General features: G+C 46.3%; 1 protein-coding gene across 2 annotated transcripts; it reads left to right on the top strand.

Annotated features, from left to right (window-relative positions):
- The first annotated feature begins 1,798 nt into the window (after positions 1-1,798).
- On the top strand, positions 1,799-14,713 carry LOC146219984 (angiopoietin-related protein 2). 2 transcript variants are annotated; one of them, XM_084695113.1, is made up of 5 exons: positions 1,799-2,272; positions 6,830-7,741; positions 11,085-11,278; positions 12,938-13,208; positions 13,486-14,713. In XM_084695113.1, the coding sequence occupies exons 2-5, from the start codon at positions 7,696-7,698 to the stop codon at positions 13,683-13,685; spliced, it is 711 nt and encodes a 236-aa protein (XP_084551239.1). In that variant the 5' UTR covers positions 1,799-2,272; positions 6,830-7,695; the 3' UTR covers positions 13,686-14,713. The 2 variants fall into 2 exon arrangements, 1 of the variants encoding a protein (XP_084551239.1); XR_014751071.1 differs by lacking the exons at positions 12,938-13,208; positions 13,486-14,713 and having other exon boundaries at positions 11,085-11,224.
- The last annotated feature ends 5,242 nt before the right edge of the window (positions 14,714-19,955 follow it).

Below are 19,955 nucleotides of genomic sequence, written 5' to 3'. Positions count from 1 at the left end.
TTGAAACGGTGTGTGTATGTGCTGTTTCCATAGCTGTTTCAGAGAGACGAGAGACAAGAAGAAGTCTCACATTGAAGGAGACCTACCAAATAGCCCTCTGGTAACAGATGGAGAGCGTGTGTTGAAGTTTAACTACTTTTGGCAGGGAACAAACATAGCTTTGAGGGATTGTCTTTTTAACATGTGACCACCTCATTTTGTTTGACCCAGAAAAGTGGACAAAAAAAGTGTTCTAAAAACACCATGGCCTCACTTTCTTTATCCTCCACCCTGGTGTTTTATAAAGACAGCTGGATCTTCATTGGACAAACTCACGTTTTCCTTCTGTAATGAACAACAAGTCTATCATCCATGAAACAGAACTATGATCACATGTATCCAGCTGTCAACGTGTTGGTGAGAGAACGTGTGTTTGTGTTAGATTACAATCAAATGTTCAATGCCCAAAACTGGAATGTGATCCGATCTGCCTTGTATCACTCAGAATACAGAGTGAGTCTGTTTTTCACCCAGGTCAATACTAAGAGGCTCGTGCCCGCTTTTAGGACTCGCACGCTGGATTATTGTAATCCTGTTGCTTTTGGTCTTCCAAAATAAGACAAGAGATCAACTCCAGACATTATTCAGCTGCCCATGTATTGATCCGGACCAGGTAAGAACACAACATCCATTTTTTAATCTGCTAGACAGACACACACAGACACACACGCAGCACGTTACAGTAATAAACTGTAATGTGCTCCAGGGTGAAGACTGACATCCTGTATGCTGTAAAACATTGCAGTTTTACTTGGTGTTTTTTATGGTCCACAAGACTAACATAAAACACTGACAAGTGGCATGTTTACAAAACCTTACAGACTTGGTGCATGTTACAGTCTTGTGTTTTTACACTAATAAAAGGCACTGAATTTAGCGACACGCTTTCATCACAAATATTTATACTGACATTCAAATTCGCTTTGAAACAGAATTGCCATCCACTCGTCATTGACATAGATAAGCATTTAGCAGGGCATCTAAAAATATTTAGTTCACTTATGACTTGATTTACTGACTTCCACAAGGCAGTATCGCACACACTTTACCTCGTAAACAACCGACTCGAGATGGAGGGATGTTTGAGTCAGTAAATAAACAGCTAGTAGGAGCACTCAGTCACAACATCATTAGATTACAACATGATCGCTCTGAACAAAAACATTTCCGCCACCACAGCCCTGATCCAGAACAGGAGAACAACACGAGAACATTCCAGATGAGAACCAAACTTCCATCAGACTCCATGAGTCAGGTGGGGAACACCATCACTGCCAATTCTCTGTGTGACTAATCTTCTCTTTTTCAAGCTTTGGCAAGTTTGACAACACACTGACATGAGAGTAAGTTCAACGACTTGGATGAATAACATGTTCCCAATAACTAACTCCCAATAAGCAACATAGCGTGACAAAAACAAGCTAATACAACTTTACAACAAGGAGAGCCAGGATACTGTGGATTCGTCCACATGCCTGACAACTGATCCTCGTTGACAACACTGCTCTCTTTTGCAAGAGGTGGTGAACCAGGAGAGTGTCAGTGGTGAGTGTGTGTGTGTGTGTGTGTGTGTGAGACAGAGAGAGAGAGAGAGAGAGAGGGAGAGAGAGAGAGAGCGAGAGAGAAGGGGGTGGAGAGGTTGTATCTCAAGCGTGAGGATCTTGTTTTGCGAGGGGAGGAGAAAGGGCAGACCTTGTGCCAAAGAGAGAGAGAGATATAGAAAGAGAGAGAGAGAGATAGAGAGAGAGAGAGAGGAGAAAGTGGAGTCAGGGTGCTTCAGAGAGAGACTGCCTCTGAGAACCATGAAGCAGTGATGGGATCAGCTCTCAGCCAGTGACAGCCTGCAACAGACCAGGTCCATCCACAGAGAAACACCATCTCACTGGCTCACGCTCTGGCTGTGCTTCTGAAGACACTGCATCCTGCAGTGGACGTATTCTCCTGTTCCTAGACCGGGGTCTGTCGTCGTCTCCAGCCTCTCTGCTCAGTCCCCAGCCTGGCCAAGCTGCTGGTGGAGCTACGGAAGTGTTTTAATAATAGGCTTCAACCCTCCGTCACCTCTAACTGCCAGACTGGACTCGGGTGACAAAGTACCAAAGAGAGAGAGAGAGGGAGGGGACAGAGAAAGACCCCAGAGCTGCTTTCTCACCGGGGATGACTTTCTTTCGGGGGGAACTTCATCCACCAGAAAGAGAAGGGAACTAAAGGATTAGTAGCAGTCTCCAGTTATCTGGTAAGCATTTGTTGTCTTTGGACTTTTGACTAGATCTTCATGACACGCTGCCTACTGGAGAACAGAGGCAGGGGGATTTGGGGATTCAGTGAGGGATGTTCTTGATAAAAGAGCCTCAAGTAAACGCAAACTTTCTTGAACGTCTTCCATGAGCTCAGTTGTGTTATCTATTAATAAACCAGGACTTACCTTGTGAGGCTAAGCAGCTGCAGAGTGTGACACTGCAGGCTCTCATGCTGCTCAAAGGAAGAGCGTTTTTTTTTCCTGATCTGTTTCAGCCGTCAGGTTCTGTCTGGGGTTACAATGAAAGGTCTGTTGTCCCAGGTCTTCCTGATTCCTCCGTGGTTGAGGCGGGCACAGCTGGGACTGCTGGAGAAGCGGTGGATGCATTAAGGCTCCACCAGATAGGGACAGAAGTGCTTGTTAACTACCGAGAAACATTCAGCCTGGCAGCATTAAACTCCAAAGACACCCTCACCTATCAAAGACACACAGGCATTAGAGACCGCATGGAGAGGTGCTGTTGTTTCCCAAGAACAGCTTCTTCGTTTCCAAGATATTTAGATCGCTGTAGTAGTAGAGTACAGATATAGAAAAAACCAAGCGTCACTTGGCTTGATGGTTGTGATATCTTGAATTATTGGAAGGGAATATAACGTCTGAAAATAAATCTAAAATGTAAGATGGCATCCTGGCTTCAGCCGTGGGGCTCAGCGGAGTTGGGCAGAGTTGAGATAAGATATACGATTATATTATAGATATAAGATATTAGATAAGGGCCAGGTTGGGCAAAACTGGGCAAGCAGCTGCCTTATATCTGTGCTGCTTCTCTGTTTAAATAAGGAGGCTTTGACTGGGACAGTTGTGACATGGCACCTATGGGAACCTACTGGGGTCAGACTGTGTCTGTTTCTAGGGAGTCAGGTGGCTGAGCGGTTAGGGAATGGGCTAGTAATCAGAAGGTTGCTGGTTCGATTCCCGACCGTGCAAAATGACGTTGTGTCCTTGGGCAAGGCCCTTCACCCTACCTGCCTCGGGGGGAATGTCCCTGTACTTACTGTAAGTCAATCTGGATAAGAGCGTCTGCTAAATGACTAAATGTAAATGTTTCTGCGTTTGTAGTTGTCTCTGTAACTATGTCTGTCTTTGTGTGTTTGTAGCTTTGATGTGTCTGTTTCTTTAACCGTGTCTGTATATGTGTCCGTGGTTGCACACCTCTAATGAGGTCGTGAAGAATGCGAGGAATGCCACACTCACGGTAAAATGAGAGGGGCTGGGGGCGAGAGACATGGGCTCGGAATGGTCCGCTCTCCTTCTAATTACTACGTGCTGAACATGAACAAAACACTGGGGCGCACTGCTGTTTGCAGACACACTGACCGACACAAAGCCCTGCCTGTCGTGCTCGCTTGAATCCAAAGAGGAACAGACACGGATGACAGCCCTCTGCCACAGACCTGTGAATATGTGGGCAGTGGCACTCTGCAGGAGGTCTGTCACCACGCTGGGTATCTGCCCCCAAACGGGTGTCACTGAGACACATTCCTCCCCGCTTTTGAAGGCCACTTCTGTGGGGACTGTGTGTCATCGTCTGTCACTCGCCTGTCCTGGTCCCTCCTTGGGGGTGTGGCGTCCCGAGGTGTCCTCTGGAGGGTGTCCTCCTCAGGGACATGATCTCAACACCTGGTAGTCATGGGAGCCGGGGTGTCCCGTCACCGACAGCTTGTCAACTCACATGATGCCGTGACAGTAATGAGCTGGGCTGGCTGTGTAGGGTTAGCTTGTACCAGACTGAGGCTGTCATGAGATAACAGACGGAGAGATGGAGGGGTGGGTGGAGGGGTGGATGGAGGGGTGGGTGGAGGGGTGGAGGGATGGATGGAGGGGTGGGTGGATGGAGGGGTGGATGGATGGAGGGGTGGGAGGCGGTTGTGGCTGTAAGGGTTGAGAGGTTAATGATAGGGCTTTCTTCATGGGCAGATGGGACTCTCCCTGGTGCCACCCCCTTCTCCACACACACACACACACAAACCCCTACACACACACACACACAAACCCCTACACACACACACACACACACACAAACCCCTACACACACACACACACACACACAAACCCCTACACACACACACACACACAAACCCCTACACACACACACACACACACACACACACAAACCCCTACACACACACACACACACTCCTGTCCTTGTTCCTCTTCCTCTAATCCTGTACAGCATGAGTATCCTGGTGAAGGAGGCCTGCATATGTCACGGTTCCACTAAAACAATCCTTGTTGTCCACTTGCTGGACAAACACACAGTATTTTCTATAAGTGTATAAGCTATGATGCTGCTGTTGCTGCTATTGGAACTGATCTGGGCAAATTCCTATGAAGTTTATTGACAGTCTCTGAACACTCTGATATCTCTTAAACCAAACCATGAAAGCAGTTACTTCACTGAGAGGATTGGGTGTTTAAAATGTGTAGTTCATCCCATTGATGCTCTTCTCTGTTTTAGCACAAAAAACGTGCTAAGATTGCATCGTCCATCTGAACTCTGGGGACTCAGTCAGTCCCTTTCAATTCATCAACAGAGGATTTATTAGACAGAGAACCAAACCATAGTGGTTTGAAACTGACCATAGACCAGGGAGAGGCTCGTTCTTAGGGAGGTCAACATCTCTCTGATCCAGTGGTGGCCCCGTTCCCAGAGAAACAGCATGATTCACTGAGCTCCTCTTAGAGTTTATGACCAGAGTTGTGCATCGTAAGACACTGAGGGAAGTGTGGCTGAGAAGTCTGCCCCAGGCCTCCCTCTCTGGACCAGATCCTGGGTCTGGGTCTGGGTCTGGTCCTGGGTCTGGTCCTGATCCTGGGTCTGATCCTGGGTCTGGGTCTGGGTCTGGTCCTAGGTCTGGTCCTGGGTCTGGGTCTGATCCTGGGTCTGGGTCTGGTCCTAGGTCTGGTCCTGATCCTGGGTCTGGTCCAAGGTCTGGGTCTGATCCTGGGTCCTGGTCCTGATCTTGGGTCTGGTTCTGGTCCTGTTCCTAGTCCTGGGTCTGGGACTGGTCCTGGGTCCTGGTCCTGATCTTGGGTCTGGTTCTGGTCCTGTTCCTAGTCCTGGGTCTGGGACTGGTCCTGGTTCTGAGTTTGGGGAAGTGGTCCACCAAGCATCCTCTGTAATCCAATCCGCAGCAGCTTTCAATTAGGAAGCCCTCGGGGTGCGAGGTCTTGTTATCCGTACACACTGCTTACATTCTCCTCTGCTCTCAGCGGCATCCCCTCCGCTCCTCATAACAACACATCCTCTTCAGCTGCAGCTCCCAGCTAGCTTTCTAATAACGCCAGCACTCTGGCACACGCGGCCAAGACCGCCTCTATTTTCACTCTGCCCGCTAAATGGCAGTTAGAGTTCTCTTTGTGACTGGCCTTCCTATTAGTTAAACCAAACACAATCATCCCAGCCGAATGTCATAATCTCCTGTCAGACAACAGACAAATGATCTGCGATGAGAAACATTCCGTAACCGCGCTGTCGGGTCGTCTGTGGTCAGAATACAATGAGCTCAGGGGGAGAGTTGAAAAAGGCAAAAGTTCATCCTGTTTATCTGAAGCAACATACAAAAGTTACATAAAGTAAACTCCAGGGAAGAATACGACACATTCATCTCACCAGTGCCTCTTCTATCCTACCTCTATAAATATTCCGGTCTGATGCAATTAGATCAATATTTAATTTAAAACAGTTTCCACAAATAGCATCAGTTGCAGTTGTCTCACTGTTTCCATAAGCAATGGTGTCCGAGGCAACAGATGGAGCAGAGAGGAGCAGATCCAAGGTGTGGCACAGCCCCAGGGAGAGTTGGAGCCAGGACAGGCAGCTAAACTAAACAACTTCCTTCCCTCCCGGACAGCAGCAATAACAGACTTAACAAAGCTCTAAAGATACCCATCATTTATGAACAGATTATAATTAATACATACTTTCCTTTGGAGGAGTGGAAAGGATTGCGACCAGTGACAGACACATGGAACATGTCTGTGTGTGCGTCTGCTGTGGTGAAGATAGGTCTGGCGGTAGCAGGGGCTTCTGAACCAGAGTCCCCTGAACCTTGCAGTGAAGCGTTCCTCTTTGACGTTCATGCAACACAACACCAACACCATAACTCCCCCGGTGTCCGCGGCCTGGCTCGGCAGGGGATATTGTTTCATTTGGTCTTTCTGGTTTCTCCAGCTCTAACTGCTTGGGGGCTGAGGTGGGTAATGAATACGGGGTACCCAGCACTCTCGGGGGCCCCGAGCAGCGTGGTACTGAACACTTAGAGCATCCTGGGGGACAGGGTGTCTGGCCCCAATCAGTAGACCTATGAAAGCGCGTATGGATGTGCTGTCAGACAAAGAGCCTATGGGGCGCTTATGAGGTTTAGGCCGGGGTGGGGGGGGTGGGGAGCAGGTTTTAACGCCACGTGTGCTCATTGACAGTATGTGTTCTTATGATCTTGTCTGTTTTTCTCCATCTCTCCATGTGACATCCCACCCCTTCTCTCTTCTTAGACTCATGGAGCTACCGGCAGCGGTGCTGCTGATGGTCATTCTGCTGCATGGGCTCTGCATGGGCTGTGGAGCAGAGCACAACCAGGGGAGACCCCGAGATAGCAGCCAGACCAGGGACGAGGCCCAGGACGGGGACCGGGGCCAGGAGAACCCCGAAGACAGCCTGGGGAGGGAGTTCCTGTACACTGGGGGAAGAAGCAGGAGCCGGCGTTCCCCACCCGTCCCCCCGGAGGCCGACAAGTGCTCCTACACCTTCGTCGTCCCGCAGCAGAAAGTCACGGGGGCCATCTGCGTCAACTCCAGGGCGCCCGAGTCCCTGCTGGCCAACCGGGTGAGCAGGCAGGAGTTGGAGCTTCTGAACGGGGAGCTGCAGAAGCAGAAGCGGCAGCTGGAGACGCTGCAGCAGCTGGTGGAGGTGGACGGAGGCGTGGTGAGCGAGGTGAAGCTCCTGAGGAAGGAGAGCAGGAACATGAACTCCCGGGTGACGCAGCTCTACATGCAGCTGCTGCACGAGATCATCAGGAAGAGGGACAACTCGCTGGAGCTGGCCCAGATGGAGAACCGCATCCTGAACCAGACCGCAGAGATGCAGATGCTCACTAATCGCTACAGGGACCTGGAGCATAAGTACCAGCATTTGGCCACACTGGCTACCAACCAGTCGGTCCTCATTGCCCTCCTGGAGGAGCAGTGTCAGAGCAGGCCCGCCCCGCGCCCCGTCCCCCCCCCGAACCCAGCCCCTGCCACGACCTCCGACCCCTGTCAAGCCCTTCCAGCCCCCTCCCTCCCCACGTCTCACCAACCAGATCACCAACGAGATCCAGAGTGACCAGAACCAGAAGCTCCAACGAACTGCCCTTCCCACAATGCCGAGCGGCACCCACAGCCCCTCCACCACCAACAAACCCTCGGGTTAGTTTGCGCAACTCTGTTGTTGAACTCAAACTCTTCTGTACTTAAGACTGGGGTGGGATGTGTTGCAAAGTTCAACCTTTCAGAGTAAACAAGTGGAAAATATCCATGGAAGAAAATTCCAGTAAACTCTCCAAAAAGAGTAGACTGTGAAACAGAAAGCTCTGTGTGTGTGTGTGTGTGTGTGTGTGTGTGAGAGAGAGAAAAAGTTTGTGTAAGAGGCACATATAGCTGCACATAGACCCGCCTAATCATTAATCACCAGACAAAAGCAGCTATCCATTCTCCTCACCATTGTCCATATGAATAACACACATTCCCAGAAACGCCCTGAGGACAACAGGGCTGTTGTTGTACACAGTCTTTTGAGATGCATATCATCTATTGGCTAGATTGATGCACATACTGTGCTGTGAAAGGGGAAACAGTATTTGTTTGAAATCATGGACGGTTGGAACAGCCTGAGAGAAGCGTCTTCGTTAAAAACGCAACTGATAGTCAGGCAGCCTAGAGTTGGCCTGTTGTGATGATCCAGTTCAGCATCCTTATCTGGACCGTCTAATCAATGGAATTCGTATCGTTTCCTGAGATTGCAGCGCGATAAGTCCGTCCCAAGTCTTTAATTCAATCCTGGAGTTTTGTAAGCTTGTGTCTGCATTGGTGTGGGTATTATCGAGTGATGCAGAAGGGAACTGTCTGTACACAGACAGTGTTTCTCCCCGTACAGTGAATGTTTAAGTGGGCCCGTGTGGCCTCGCTCTCCGTTGCCTGGCACTGCAGAGCGAACAAATGCTCACTCTGGCTTTCACAACAAAGTCATACTAAGCTTTACTTTTCAGTTATGATTGAAACGCAAACCTGCTTCACAGGAGCGGAGCAGGCTGGCTCAGGGACTGAGAATGTACTTTGTTCAGCGGAAACAAGGCTTTCGAATTCAAAACCCTGACTTCCCCATGGTGCACTTTATCCCTCAACGTCAAGCTACAGTTTGCTGTTTTTCCGGAGCTGTGAACAGTGTGCTCTGACAGTACTTTCTAGGAGAGGCGCGCAATTTCCTGTCCGGGCCTGTGCAACTTCCACCCTAAAGGTTAAGTAAACCCTCAACACTAAAAAGGAGGTCTGTCCAACTCTGACCTGCGTGGAGATGGACGGTACAGAGAGGACAGAAGCCCATGGGAGAAAGAGGGGAGACAGAGAGTGAAAGAGACAGAGGGGGAAAGAAGGAGAAAGCGACAGAGAGAGAGAGGGTTGAGAGAGAGTGAAAGAGACCAAGGGGGGGAGGAGAGGAAGAGAGACTCAGAGAGAAAGTACAGTATCACATTGGACTCGGGAAGAGAGAGGTCTGTGGTGAGATAAAAGCAACCAGCAGGAAAGTATGCGTGATGTCATTTGTTCCAGGCCTTATCAGGGGAGAGCTGTGTCTGGTCTCGGCTCACCACTGATACACCATGCAGCTCCAAAAGGAGAACCAACAGGGACTCCCACGTTTTCATGTGCTCCGTGAGTTTTGGAGTAACTCGACAGACAAGGGATGAAAAAGGTTCTTCTTCTCAATGCTTCTTGCCTCTCCCCGTCTGGTGTTTTTTTCTCTCCATCTTGTCTGTGTCCACTCCCTGTGTCCACTTTCTAAACTAGGTCAGTTAGTGATTCTCCTTCATCCAAATCTGGAGAAGGTAAACACTTTCACATCCAATTAGAGCTGAGGAGCCACTGGACCAATAAAAGTCCTGTTTTCTTCTCCAAATCTGCTGACTGGTAAGCTTCAGACAGGAGGGAGAGAGTGTAATGGCGATGGGGCAATAAGCCAATTCATTTTTACAGATATGGACTGGTTTCAGCCAGAAGACCAGCTGAGACATAAACCATAGTTATGCTGAGTTGCACATGAACTCCATTCATCGTTTAAACCTACGTTTTAATGGAACAATATAAAACAATCCCAACTGCAGCTGTCAAACCTTCCAATTGTGACACGCAGGTCTGTTTTTTACGTTTGATGAAATCATATAGATGATAAAGGACTCCCAGACACCATAGGGTGAAAGGCAGCTCTGAGATAACGAACACAGATGATCACTGCTCTTCATATCCCTTCTCAGCATGCCCACGAAAGCAGACTTCACCCAAGTATTGCTGCTCAACTGCCTACTTTCTAATTTATTATTACTTGAAGAATGTCACGTGAAGGGGTTCTGTTTTGGAATTTGGGCTTGGATCCAGAAGTCTCCACATGGCAAGAACTGAATACGGTTTCATGGTTTTCACTTGGTGTTGTCTGAAATTGGTACAGTTCTTTCTTTTCCCAGACAAGCAGCCAGTCTGACATGAAGGACACTCAGCTTAGTTCATCTTAACAGCAGAGAGTGAAAGCAAAACTGAAGTCATATGATTTTTTCCTCTGAGCCTCCTCTCCACGATTCAGTCTCCGCTTGAAAGATTTTGACCTTCAGTCAAGACAGAGCAGAGTTTGTATTTGTACTTGACTGAAAAACACTCTGTCTACGGACCCCTTGCAACAGCTGCATAGAACATTGTGGAGTTCTGGGGGGCAGGGCTCAGCTCTGGGTCCTGGTGAGAGACCTCGTTTGAAAAACCACAACAAGCAACAAGACATTTCCAGATGAAGGGGACCACTGTTTCACTGTTTCTCAGCTGAAGTCTGAAAGTTTGAGATAAAGATCACCACTTTAACAAATGAGAGTTTGAAGCCGTCAGCGTTCTAGACACTGTTATTCAGACGGGAATGTCTGTAGGCAGGGCTCACGGTATTGAAGAGGGAGAGGTGGAATCTAAGATCTATTTGCTGTTGCATCATTTAACAATCAGGGTTCCCTTTGCTTCTGTTCCAACGTTGATCTTGGCTTCATCGCCTCAGGCCATTTACCCTGTGAGAGTGGCAGCCACATTCAATCCCACCTAAAAGCTGAGAGCCGTTGCCACTGAAAGTTCCTCTGTCAGTGCAAGCTGAATTATCAGACTACTGTATGCCGTTCCTACAATCACTCTTCTATTCAGAGCTGTTACACTTCCAAAATTACACAGCTTTTTAGTAAAGCAGGGCAGGGGGGGGGGGGGGCAGATGGCTAAGCGGTTAGGGAATCAGGCTGTTAACCAGAGGTTGCCGGTTCGATTCCTGGATGTGCTAAATGACGTTGTGTCCTTGGGTAAGGCACTTCACCCTACTTGCCCCGGGTGGGAATGTCCCTGTACTTATTGTAAGTCGCTCTGGATAAGAGCGTCTGCCAAATGACTCAAATGTAAATGTAAAATGTAAAGCATCCACACTGGCGACCTGTGACCCCGAACCTGTGTGTGTGTGTGTGTGTTTGCCGTTTTGTGGCAGGGCCGTGGAAGGACTGTCTGCAGGCGCTGGAGGACGGCCACATGGCCAGCGGTATGTACCTGGTGAAGCCGGAGAACGCCAACCGCCTCATGCAGGTGTGGTGCGACCAGAGGCACGACCCCGGAGGCTGGACCATCATCCAACGGAGGGGGGATGGCTCAGTCAACTTCTTCAGGAACTGGGAGACGTACAAGGTGTGTGAGAACAGATGGGAGTCAGATGGCTGAGCGGTGAGGGAGTCGGGCTAGTAATCCGAAGGTTGTGGGATTGAATCCCCGCTGTGCCAAATGACGTTGAGTCCTTGGGCAAGGCACTTCACCCTACCTGGCCCGGGGGAGAATGTCCCTGTACTTACTGTAAGTCACTCTGGATAAGAGCGTCTGCTAAAGGACTGAATGTAGAACACGGAGCGGACCGCTACCTGTCAGGGTTGTGAACTCTTTGATGGCCATCAGAGAGCCCTCGCTGTGTTGGTTTTGGTTCTGTTCTCATTAGGACATATTGTTTTCAGCTGTGCCTTGTTTGTTCTGTGCTTTCTATGTGGCTTGGATGCTTCGTTCTTCTCACATGCCACAGTGTACATTAGAGTTCCTTGGTTATGCTTTTGACGGTCTGCTTTTTGTATATTTTCTACTTCCAACAAAAGAAGGAAAGGCGCATATTTTGAGCATCAGATTAATCGGCTTTTGGGTCCACACTTGCAGTCCTGACAGGTAGCGTTGCATCACACGCTGAGCATTGACGTGGTGGTGGTGGTGGGGGGGGGGAGGCAGGGCCAGGTAGCTTTCACACGTGGTTGACCCTAAACAGATGTGAAGGAATAATGAATGAGGCGGTTGTTGAGGTTTTAGGCGGCTCGCTCGCTCGCTCTCCCCTGCTCATTGCCGGCCTATCTGTGGGGCGCTCCACCTGTCAGTCACGGCCACGGCTAACATGAGGAGGGTCTTTGTTGAGTCAGGAAACACAGAGGCCTGATCAGAAACACATGGCAAGGAGAGGTGGCCTTGCTTGAAAAGAAATGCTGCCGTGCAGAAATGGGCCAACGCGACATTATTCCCTCTTCAGGAAAGTGATTTATATTTACATTACTGCAGAGATATATCCTCAGTCCTCAGAGAGTATAACTGGAGGAAGTCTACGGCCGGCAGGGACTTACGTTTCCTCTGTACGCTGAGAGGATGTAAAACTCTTCCAACAGGGAGAAAAGCAGTTGAATGGTACTTCAGCTTTTTCAAATATGCAAGGGTCTTGTTTAAAACCTCGCCAAGTTTAATACCGGAGATCTTTCTAAGACCTTTACAATACACCTAACACCACATGAGTCAGAAATGACACGTGTCATAGCTTGAGAGGGGTTTTCAAAGATTCAAAGCATATGGTCTGTTGAGACCTAGATCCCCCAATGGACTGTGAACCGCTCCAACATACTGGGCACTGAATCCTGTAACATGGTCCCGAGGTTGATTCGCTGTTACTCTCTCTGCTGTCAGACATCTACATTACATTTAGTCATTTAGCTGACGCTCTTATCCAGAGCGACTTACAGTAAGTACTGGGACATTCCCCCCCGAGGCAAGTAGGGTGAAGTGCCTTGCCCAAGAGCACAACGTCATTTGGCACGGCCGGGAATCAAACCAGCAACCTTCTGATTAATAGCCTGATTCCCTAACCGCTCAGCCACCTGACCCCGCAGACAGCCCTGGGAGACAGCATATTTTCAGAGTGTCTAACCCTGCAGGGACTGTGGCTTCCAGGGCAGGGGGAAGAGGTCCTGAATCTCAGACGATCACAGTGTTTCGACAGGGCCTTTCCACCATTGTGAGAGTCTTGTCTGTTGCCTCTGCCATTCCCAGCAAGGTTTTGGGAATATAGACGGTGAGTATTGGCTGGGACTGGAAAACATCTACTGGCTGACCAATCAGGACAACTATAAGCTGCTGGTAACCCTGGAGGACTGGTCGGGCAGGAAGGTGTTTGCCGAGTACGCCAGCTTCCGACTGGAGCCCGAAGCAGAATTCTACAAGCTCAGGGTGGGCCGCTACCACGGCAACGCTGGAGACTCCCTCACCTGGCACAACGGCAAACAGTTCACCACGCTGGACAGAGACCACGATGTGTACACGGGTGAGAACAGACGGCTTGTTACCTCAGGTCTCATCATGTTTGGGTTATTTAACCGAAGAAGGTAATGGTGAAAATGAACAATAACATTGTGTATGCTACTCTTCCTCAGTAAAAAAATCATTGTTTGAATAATCAAATCTTCTGAAAACTGTGGAACCCAATCTTAGCACCATTTTAGGCCAATAGCATCGTTTAGCAACTTTCAAACGTAATCCTCCAATACTAATACTGACAAATGACAATAACAATTATAATTCTGTATTGTGATTCTACCCAGGTAACTGTGCCCACTACCAGAAGGGCGGCTGGTGGTACAACGCCTGTGCCCACTCCAACCTCAACGGAGTCTGGTACCGAGGAGGACACTACCGCAGTCGATACCAAGATGGCGTCTACTGGGCAGAGTTCAGAGGCGGGGCCTATTCTCTAAAGAAAGTGGTTATGATGATCCGGCCCAACCCAAATACATTTCATTAGCTTTCCTTTTCGCTAGCTAGCGCTTCTATCTGTAGCTAGCGCTTCTATCTGTAGCTAGCGCTTCTATCTGTAGCTAGCGCTTCTATCTGTAGCTAGCGCTTCTATCTGTAGCTAGCGCTTCTATCTGTAGCTAGCTCTCCCGTCAGCCAGGTCTACTTTCATCAGCTCGGTCCCCCTGGGCTGCAGCACACTGATATGTCCCCATTTCTCCCCTCCCATGTGGCACTAAGGCACCTTACAGCCAACTCACCAGGACAGTGACTAAGAACGTGCAATATCTAAGCCCTTAGTATTAACTGTTGGCTGGCAGTGGGTGTCACACATCTACTGCATCTATACCCATGCACTGGTGTACTATTAACCTCTGTTCCTGCTCAGTTGTAATGGATTGTAACAAACACAAAGTCTGACTTTGAAGCGGCTGTTGTGGGATAGAGAGGGGGGCGAGGGAGGTTCATTCTAGCACCGTTCTTCATGTTTGAAGATGCAGTGTCTGGTAAAAGGACACGGGAAGTCGGTATGAGTAGCTTTGGGATAGCAAACCTACTGTATACTTATAATACAACAAATAACTATAGATGTTGACGCAGGAACATTATCTCCAGTTACTTTTCTTTTTACATTGTAAACAAACTATTCAGGAAAGAAAATTGTAGCAACCGATATTCAAGATGGCCCTTCAGATATACTGACTGCACCCTGGGGATAAGGCGAAGGTCTTTCGGCAATGAAATACTCTTCCATGGATCATCACAATTAAAGACAATAAATCAGCATTCCTAGTTCTGTGCTTCACAGTGCTGTGAGACAGGGTGACACCACAAAACAACTATTACGAAAACAAGCTTTGCCCAGGTTTTAAACTTGCTTGCATTAAAAACAAAAAACGAAGCAGTGTATGTACTGTATAAATTCATTGTTGGTGTCAGTAGTTCCAACACATTTTGTCTGTACATAAAAGATTTGTAATATAATGTAACTAGTTCATCATGTATCACTATAAAGTTGCAATAAATGATGTACAGCTCCGTTTGACTCTTTAATGTACCCTGTCTTAGTGTACATTCACATCCCGCAACATATAGGTTAGATGCATCCACAGACCAGGGTGCGTGTAGACTATGTCAAGGAATGCCAGCCTCAGCTAACCATTCTCCTTTGTCAGCAGATTGGCCTTTGTGGTCTATGGTACCACCCAACTTGTGTTCAGTCCACCAGAACAAGCTGCCTAAACATTTCCATCCCGTAGACAGAGAATACCCTCTCTGAAGGGAACGTCTGTCTTGAGGAACCACAGTGGAACAATCTCTGTGAGAGAGGACCACAGCGCTCGGAGAGCCCGACATGGAAAGCTTGGAGAACATGATCTAGGGTCTCATCAAACATCTGATGGACTTGTGTTTCAGCACCGACTCACTGGTTCCACGCCAGTCCTTCTGAGGTCGAACGCCCAGGACATCTCAGCGCTTCATTCATCAGCGGCTGGAAGATTGGGTGTCATGGCTGTGTTCCTGCTGGGTGCATTTCAGAGCCCTTGCTGGTAGTTTGTGGCCGTTTGCAGAGGCCGGTCACGATAGGTGGGATGAGAAGTGTAATTATGGACATGGTGGTTTAAAGGGCTTTTTGACTCTGACAGCAAGCACTAGGTTCCAGTGGAGAGAAACACATCTATCTTTCTGTCAGCGCTCTCTCTCTCTCTGTTTTCCCACTAAAGGCTGCTAGACAGATAGATGGTAAAGAACACATTTTCTGATTGCCATCTGAATTACCTCTCTCTTTCACTGCTTCTTTTTCTCACCTTCCATTCCTTTCAACTACTAGGGATCTGCAAAAGCTTTGTGGAAACCAGCACTGACGTTGCAGTAAGTCCCTTATTTCCATTTCACCCTGCAAATATAGCAACAGAAAGAAATAGTTTGTCAAATTACTCTGGAAAATATGACCAAAGAAAATAAACCTAGCAAACTAAGAGCCGTTTGTCACAAAAATCATTACGGTACCCCCACAGAAATTAGTAGCACTAAGTGCCATTAGAAATACTGCACCAGAAGGACCCATACATAAACTAGCTTAGCGCACAAGGAAACAGGCCAACCACAATTCATCATCTAGACCCAAGGGCTAACTCTCTCAGTCCTGCTGCTGGTGTTGGGGTTTGAACAAACAGAACATAGATTCTGTTTGGTCTACATCCTGTCTCTTCTATAATTCCCAACATCCTTCAGTTACACACTCAAGAGCACAGATGTTACACTGTGCTCTAGCAGTAACAGTATGTCCAGAGAAGCAGGTGAGGGCACTGCCATCGGTATCTGAGGTAAAAAAAAAAAAAACACTGGACCAGTGACATGCTTTCTGCCTGTGACCATCTAAAACGGGGAGTCAGATGGCTGAGCGGTGAGAGAATCGGGCTGGTAATCAGAAGGTTGCTGGATTGATTCCCCGCCATGCCAAATGACGTTATGTCCTTGGGCAAGGCACTTACACCCTACTTGCCTTGGGGGGAATGTCCCGGGGGGAATGTCCCTGTGATAAGAGCGTCTGCTAAATGACTAAATGTAAAACAGTTCAAAGACTATCACATGCATTCACCAACTGACTCAGTTGTAGACCTGGCTAGTCTATCACAGACCCAGAGTGTTTGAACAACTCTCACTGTTAGATAGGGTTCAAAGTGACCTATGTTGGGAGGTCAATTAAAATGTCATCTTAAAATTCTTCAGGCTGGTTTGCTTATCTGTATCTTTTTCCACTTTTAAAGTTATGAAATCTTATGTTTGGAATTTGAACATTAACCCCCCCCCCCTCCCTCATTTTGAACCCTGCTGTTGTATAAATAAAACATTATAAAGGTTTTATTTTCCCTTAACTTTGTGGGAAATTTCATTCAAGTATTTCACTACACAGTGGTTTGAACTGTTATTTCACAATCAATTTTTTACAGCCATGATTGTATATCTACTTTGGCAAAAATATACACCCATTGGTGTAGTTTAGATTTTAACATGCAATTCTAACAAGTCCTGGAAGATACATCCAGCCATTTTCATAGCTGTAACCGATAATAACATACAATCAATTTATATGATGAAACTCAGCCCCTGAACAGCATGTCAACATTTTCAGTGAGGCAATATTATGGCACTGGTCCTTCTGTAATGATCTGACATCGCTCTTTAGTGGCTTCTCAGTGTATCAGAAGACTGCACCAGTCACCACAGAAAGTGGAACAGTACCCTCTGTTGGAATCAAATGGTTAGGATTTTATTTTCAAGCAGTTTCAGAATGCAGTTGTACAATTTTTCACCAAACTATTTAACCTGCCAACTAGAATATTATTGATGAACCTACAACGGACCCAATAACACCAACATGAGCTGATCGTCTTATAATAGGAATGATTATAATAATAAAAGAAACAACAAAGGTTGCCAAATCAGCATCTTTATTTTACAAACAAACGCATTTTTTATTGACATTTCTTTGTATCATAAAAAAGCAATTTACAAGCTTAAGAACCGAAATAAAGCAGCACAGAATGATTATGAGTAAAATATATAATTTGAATAAATATATCTTATATTTTCATGCTATAAAATAAATTCATAAATGGCAAGTTCATAGTTACAGCATCAGCTCTAGCTAGCTTCTTCACTTCATAGTTGTACAAAACAGTAGAGTTTTGAGGTTCACAGTTGGGTTGTGAGGTTGTGTTGAGAGGACGAACAGAATAAGGGCAGTCACACACGTTCATGGTAAAACTAACTGGTCTCCCCTGCGCCCGTGGACTGGAAACTCTGTGCTTTACACATGCGTCGCAGAGAGGGAACAGAAAATATGGGCTCAGGGAGAGAGCCTTGAGGCAGAATGTTTTGGGAACCACTGTGAGGGGTAGCTGTCCCACCTGAAGAGAAGTACACGTTTCAAAGGAGCTCCATGCTCTGATACCACTTACTAGAAACCCTGAGTTCTACTTTTTTGCCTTGTCACCAAATGAATGATAGCAAGAGGCCGCACGACCAGGGAGTTTCACGACGAGAGAAGCGCAGGTTAGCCTGTCCGTCGATCCGAGCAGCGCTAACCGACTCCTCCCGATCCCGGCCTGCAGTCTGCAGCCTCACCACTAGAGGGTGGAGAGGAGACCTCAAGAGTTTCAGCATGAACACAGTTTGACCTTCCCATAACAGTGGCAAAGCAGACCCAAATCCCTTATTTGTAATGCATTCATTTAGCGGACGCTATACATCCAAAGCGATGTATACAGTAGGGGAAGATTTTTTTTCCCCTGCGATTAGTTTATCTGCAGTCAAATGCTCCTCCACTAAGCTTACTTATCGTCCCCTTAAAACTGACTGGAGGTTCTGAACTTGAACCTTGAGTCTTGATCACCAATTCAGCTTTGCGCGTGGCTCAATGACAGTCATAAGCTTCAAACGCACACTTAGATTATTAGCAATGCCAGTCTCATCTAAGTAGCAATTTCACTCGACTTTTTCAAAGTTTCACAAAAAAATATAAAAATAAATCAATATCAAATTGTTGTGGTCCTACTTCAGATAATCAGCTCCCTGACATTCGGTTTGATTGAGATATGACAGACCAAGGGTTAGCCTAGGTGCACAGACACCAATAAAAAATGTTATTGCTTTCGTTTAATACTGTTTACAGTGGAGGTAAATTGAAAAAAAAGGAGAAAAAAAAAGAACAAAACTATGGAAGACTAAGATTTTTTTTGACAAGTCTATATCAGTGTTCATAAACTACCTGAAGTTTAGTCAGTTAAAAAAGTAATCGGACGAGCTGAAAAATTCTAAAAGTAGTCCTATTCCTGTAAACACTTTGCTTGATTATTCCTGGTCAACTAGAGTCTGCCTGCTCCTGTTCTATGAAGTCTTGAACAAAGAGAGTGAATGCAGTATGCCTTAGATTCAGTGGGTGGGTGAATATTGTTGCATTAGTAACTACGGTTCATAAAAGCATTTTACACAAATATCCCCTCCTTTACCCCCCCATAACATATATATGTACGCGTATAGTTATTTGTATATAAAATCAATTTAACCTGACCTGCCTAAAAGCACCAACATTAGAAGTTTTCTATTAAGAGTATTTGAGGATGTACTGAGGATGGAACGATTAGTACCTCCTTCCTGGAACAGATAGGAATCGTAGAATCATTTGTAAGTGCATGCCCGTGGAGACTAATGATTGAGTTACAAATAGCCAAGGGCTATTAATGTATGTGGGTGAGACGTGCAATATATATATGTATCACGATTAGACCAGCACGGTTTGCTTGTCAGAACACTGGAGCTAAAATAACAGCAAACAGGTGAACGTTCTGTGAAAAAAAAAAAAAAAAAGCTTGTTTCAAACTAAATTGATAAAAGTTGTTAAATCTATGGAATATATATATATATATATATATATATATATATATATATATATATATATATATATATATATATATATATATATATATATATATATATATATATATATATATATATTTCAAACTGTGTATAGAATTACTTTTACTGCTATTGGATTCAGGTGAGCCACCTTCTGATTCTTAGATTTCGAACATTTTATGTTGCAACCCAATCCAAAAGGAACCATATTACAAACAAAAGTATAGCTCAAGTCGCTTCTCTGAACATATGTCTTAAGATTGTCCTCAGTTCCAACATATAACACAGTGTGCATATACACAGTTGAAAACAAACGTCCTGGTCTATGAATGTGATTCAATGCTATGCAGGACACCAATATGATACAAACACACCCATCCATCACACAGATAATGAAAGTACTAGAAGGAGTGGAAACAAGTCCCTAATCCTTCCTCTTTAATCCAATAGTGGCCAGGCACACACATCCACGTGCCCGAACATGAGATTAGACAAAACTGTAAGTTCTTGTGGCAAGGCACAACGTTTCCCTGTCGCTTTTTTGTATTTTATTTTTTTACACAAATTCTAGATTTGGCCTTAAAAATTAAATCTAATAATAAAAGATATATTGCACAACGCATGGTTTAACTGGGTACTTTTGTCATGTCAACTGACATTTGATAGTTTTAAACATTTTACCGAACATTTTACCCCTTTCGACCGACAGCGGTTGGTTTAACCTTGAATGTAAAGAATTTAAGCAATCAAACGTGTGCAAAGTGTCCCTTTAGTCACCAAATAAATTTAGGACTTCATGGTCAATACCGTTTTTGAAGACAGAAGTTTTCAATATCAATTTAACTCTTTGGTCTCATCT

Source organism: Hypomesus nipponensis, chromosome 28 (genome assembly GCF_054491055.1).
Source record: "Hypomesus nipponensis isolate SF chromosome 28, ASM5449105v1, whole genome shotgun sequence".
Taxonomy (NCBI): Eukaryota; Metazoa; Chordata; class Actinopteri; order Osmeriformes; family Osmeridae; genus Hypomesus; species Hypomesus nipponensis.
Note: the sequence above shows the minus strand (reverse complement) of the source record. Positions and strands in the feature narration are given on the sequence as shown.

Bases quoted from the DNA above. Each gene is read 5' to 3' on its own strand.
- LOC146219984 (XM_084695113.1), top strand. From the start codon at position 7,696: ATGCCGAGCGGCACCCACAGCCCCTCCACCACCAACAAACCCTCGG. The intron at 11,279-12,937 runs GTGTGTGAGAAC...TGCCATTCCCAG, and splicing joins GGAACTGGGAGACGTACAAG to CAAGGTTTTGGGAATATAGA. The intron at 13,209-13,485 runs GTGAGAACAGAC...GATTCTACCCAG, and splicing joins AGACCACGATGTGTACACGG to GTAACTGTGCCCACTACCAG.